Source organism: Euphorbia lathyris, chromosome 2, assembly GCF_963576675.1.
Source record: "Euphorbia lathyris chromosome 2, ddEupLath1.1, whole genome shotgun sequence".
NCBI classification, from domain to species: Eukaryota; Viridiplantae; Streptophyta; class Magnoliopsida; order Malpighiales; family Euphorbiaceae; genus Euphorbia; species Euphorbia lathyris.
The window spans coordinates 42,070,480-42,073,967 of NC_088911.1; the positions used below are offsets into that span (position 1 = coordinate 42,070,480).

The 3,488-nt window shown below is 38.1% G+C and overlaps 1 protein-coding gene across 1 annotated transcript; it reads right to left on the reverse strand.

Annotated features, from left to right (window-relative positions):
- Positions 1 to 521: 521 nt before the first annotated feature.
- Positions 522 to 2,212, reverse strand: LOC136217928 (protein ASPARTIC PROTEASE IN GUARD CELL 1). The gene has a single exon (XM_066004635.1). The coding sequence runs from the start codon at positions 2,142 to 2,144 to the stop codon at positions 687 to 689; it is 1,458 nt and encodes a 485-aa protein (XP_065860707.1). The 5' UTR covers positions 2,145 to 2,212; the 3' UTR covers positions 522 to 686.
- Between the last annotated feature and the right edge of the window lie 1,276 nt (positions 2,213 to 3,488).

Consider the following 3,488-nt stretch of genomic DNA (forward strand, 5'->3'; position numbering starts at 1 on the left):
AAGAGTGGAAACAAGAAAATAAAACCCTAACGGACGTAAAATCTGCCGACAATCACGGTCATTACACCACGTGAATAATTGGGACCCAAATAGCATAGAACCATATTTTGCTGCTTGTGCAGCACAATTATTTCTCGGCTACCTATGTTGTCCACAACGACCATTCCACTTCCACGTGACCCCACACCTTCCCCACCATTTCATGTGATCTGTTCCCTCATATCACGGACTTCTATACGACCCTGGACCCCACCCACATTATATTTAAATTAAAATTTATTCTCCCACCCAACCCCAATACAAACAGACAAACCTTTTCCCCGGGGATAAAGCAACTTCACTACACCATTTAATATTCACCCTCCACGTGTCACCCATGCAACCATTTACATATTACAGCTCATTTCATTTATTTCCTTTATCACCCTTACAATTGAGTTATTTTACTATACATGCCACTCTTATTTATCATCTCCCACCCACTACAGTTACTGCTATTTAGTTAAGATGGGTCCTACTACTTCCGAATTTGAATATAACAACAATTTATAATTAATAATGACAATTCCACTATGTCCTTCTATAGGTCCATTTTCATCTTTGTTTACCCAGGGATGAAATGGTGATTTTACACAGAAAGCAGAAATAAACAAACCTATCCAAATCTACTTTTTAGCTTTTAACTTTTAACACTTATTGGGTGAAAATCCAACACGGTTATTAGCCAAGTCATAGCTGACACGTGTCCCTTGTTGCTGCACATTTCCTATTATAGACAAAGACGACGACGTCGGCGCGAAAGCAAAACAGTAAGTTCCTGTTCCGTCTACTGGGATAAGGTAATTAGCTGCTGGTAAATCCCATGATTTCCCTTCTGCGAATTGAAACGACACCGTTGGGACTTTCACGCTCGTCTGCCCTGATAGATCGTAACACGTGTCAAACAATGCTACACCGGATGTCTGTTTCAAATCCGGAGTCATGCTCACAAACGCGTCTCGTAATGAATTGTACGCCTGAGTTTCTAACCGAGTAATCGCCGTACCGCAATCGACGATTATCCCGCCGTTGCCGGACTCGTCTAACTTGAAAACTGATTCAGGAATGGAGAGCGCGTGACCGCCGACGCTCATTCCGGTGAGTCCGACGTAGTAAAATGTGTCGATTTTACTGCTTTTCAACAAGGGAGCTACGGCAGGGTCGCCGACCGGGCCGGAGTTGAAGTTAAGAGTGGAAGATGCAGATGAGTCGCGGTTCACTAAACAGTAGGAAAACGACGACGCTTTGAGTTGATTAGTCATGGACAACGGACCACCACCCAGACCAAGCAAACCAGCAGAGCCGACGAACAATCCTTCATTATCATGACCGCAACCTAAGGCAATGTTGTTAACAGATCCTGACCGTCCAAACGACAGCGTTTCCGTAACGAAATCCCCAAAAGTGAAAGAGCCATCGCCGTAATTAACCTGGTAAAGACACTGGCCACTCCGGCAGCTAGACATTTGCAGAGAATTACATTGTTGAGAATCGCAAGTGAGAGGAGAGTAGCTAGACGACGCCGATGGAGTAAAGATAGGATCCGTTTGCTGATAACAATCGGAGCAAGGCTGACATTGAATCCAATTCACATCACTTCCGGTATCGAGAACCATATAAAATTCTTTCGCCGGGCTTCCAACTCCGACACGAGAGAAATACTCTCCACTTCCTTGACTGGTACCGGAAGTAATCGGAGTTGATAAATCCTGAGGTTGGATCTCAGTCTCCAAAGGCTTGAGATCTGATTTTGAAATTCCATTGAGGATAAGTTCAACCCTGGTTGTAATAGCATTAACACGAGCTGCGTCCCGCTGGAGACGAGAAAGGACTAAACTCTTATAATCCTTGTGGTCAGTTTTATAGACAATTTCACGAGGGTGAAGCTCAAGTGAGAAAGACGATGAAGAATTTGAAATTGAAGGAAGAGACTGCTCCTGCTCCTGTTGAGAGAATTGGGGCTGGAAGGAGAGAATACTCTGAGCCTGTTGAAGAGTGGAGGAGACATCGAGGACGGTGGTGGTGGTAGTAGGATTAGGTAAGTCGCGGGAAAGGGAAGAAGAAGGGAAGAGGGTAAGGAAAATGAAGAAAAGGAATGGTGCCATATTGAAAGAGTAGTTATGAATCTCTCCTGTGGAGAAGAAGAGAGTGTGGGTATAGTTAGGAGTGGAGGGTTTAGCTTTATTTAGAAAGGAGAAGAAGGATAAAGATAGGGAAAGAGGGTCACGTCATATTCTTTCAATTTTCGAAAGCTAACGTATTCAGTGTGTGGACGCGTGAAAATTCTACTATAGTCCACGCACCAATTATTTTTTGTTTTTTACTTTTATCTTCCTATTGGATTATAGGAAGATTGCCAAGTAAACTTAAAGTCTAAAAAAATAAAAAGCACAAAAATCCTTATGGATTTTATTTTTTCAAATGGTCTAATGTTTTCTTTACTAGGAGATATACTGAGATTTTTAGTTTTTTTTTAAGGACTGAAATTAAAACTTTGAGTGTTCGTATGTGTAAAAATTTATAAACTTGATGAGAAGAAAGTGAATGTTTAGATAAAAAAAACTCTGAAATAATGATTTTAAAAAATAAAAAATTTGATTTTATAGTAAATATATTACTTTTAAACAATTTTAAATTTTGAGATTTTTAATTTTTAGTAAAATGAAATTTAATCTCTGTTTTAGATAAAAAAAAAAATTATACAAATACTTATTTGACAAAATATGAGAGTACGTAATTTTTTTAGACTTATCTTAGTTTTAATTAGGGATATGGGTGATATTTAAGCCTACTGTTGTCGGAAGTGCATAAAATTTTATAAATTTATTTCTATCATTTACAATCAAGTTCAATTTACTATGTTACCAAAATTTTGAAAAAATTGTGTCATTGTTATTTAATTCTCACCAATGTTGTTAGAATCGGATCGGGCTGGACAGGACTGGCCCGTCGAATAGGGAACCGGATTGCTATCCGGTTTGAATGAGTGTGGGTTTATGAATTTGCAACAATTCGTTTGAAACCGGCGTCAACCCGTAAATCGATGGTCGGACCGGAAACTGGATTGAATCCGGGTTTTTAATTATACTCTGTTTCTATTCTGCTCTCTACTTTGATACTTCTGCTCTCTCTGTATAATTTTTATGAATTTGTTTTGATGTAAACAAGGATTTTTAATTTTTATGGTTTTGTTTCCTCATCTACTGGACTTAATTAATTTATGCTCTGTTATTTATTTTATTTTATATCTAAATTAATCAAAAGAAATCAAATTTTGGTCAGACTTGATTTTTTTGTTGTTGTTGTTGAAGTGCAACACATCAAATAATGATTTTTTTGCTAAGGTTTTTAGATTATTTTTTATATAATTAATATATATATATTATTTAATTATTTATTACATCATCTGGTCCGATCAATCCGAATCATTTGGTTGAACCAAGTGATCC

Bases quoted from the DNA above. Each gene is read 5' to 3' on its own strand.
- LOC136217928 (XM_066004635.1), bottom strand. From the start codon at position 2,144: ATGGCACCATTCCTTTTCTTCATTTTCCTTACCCTCTTCCCTTCTTCT.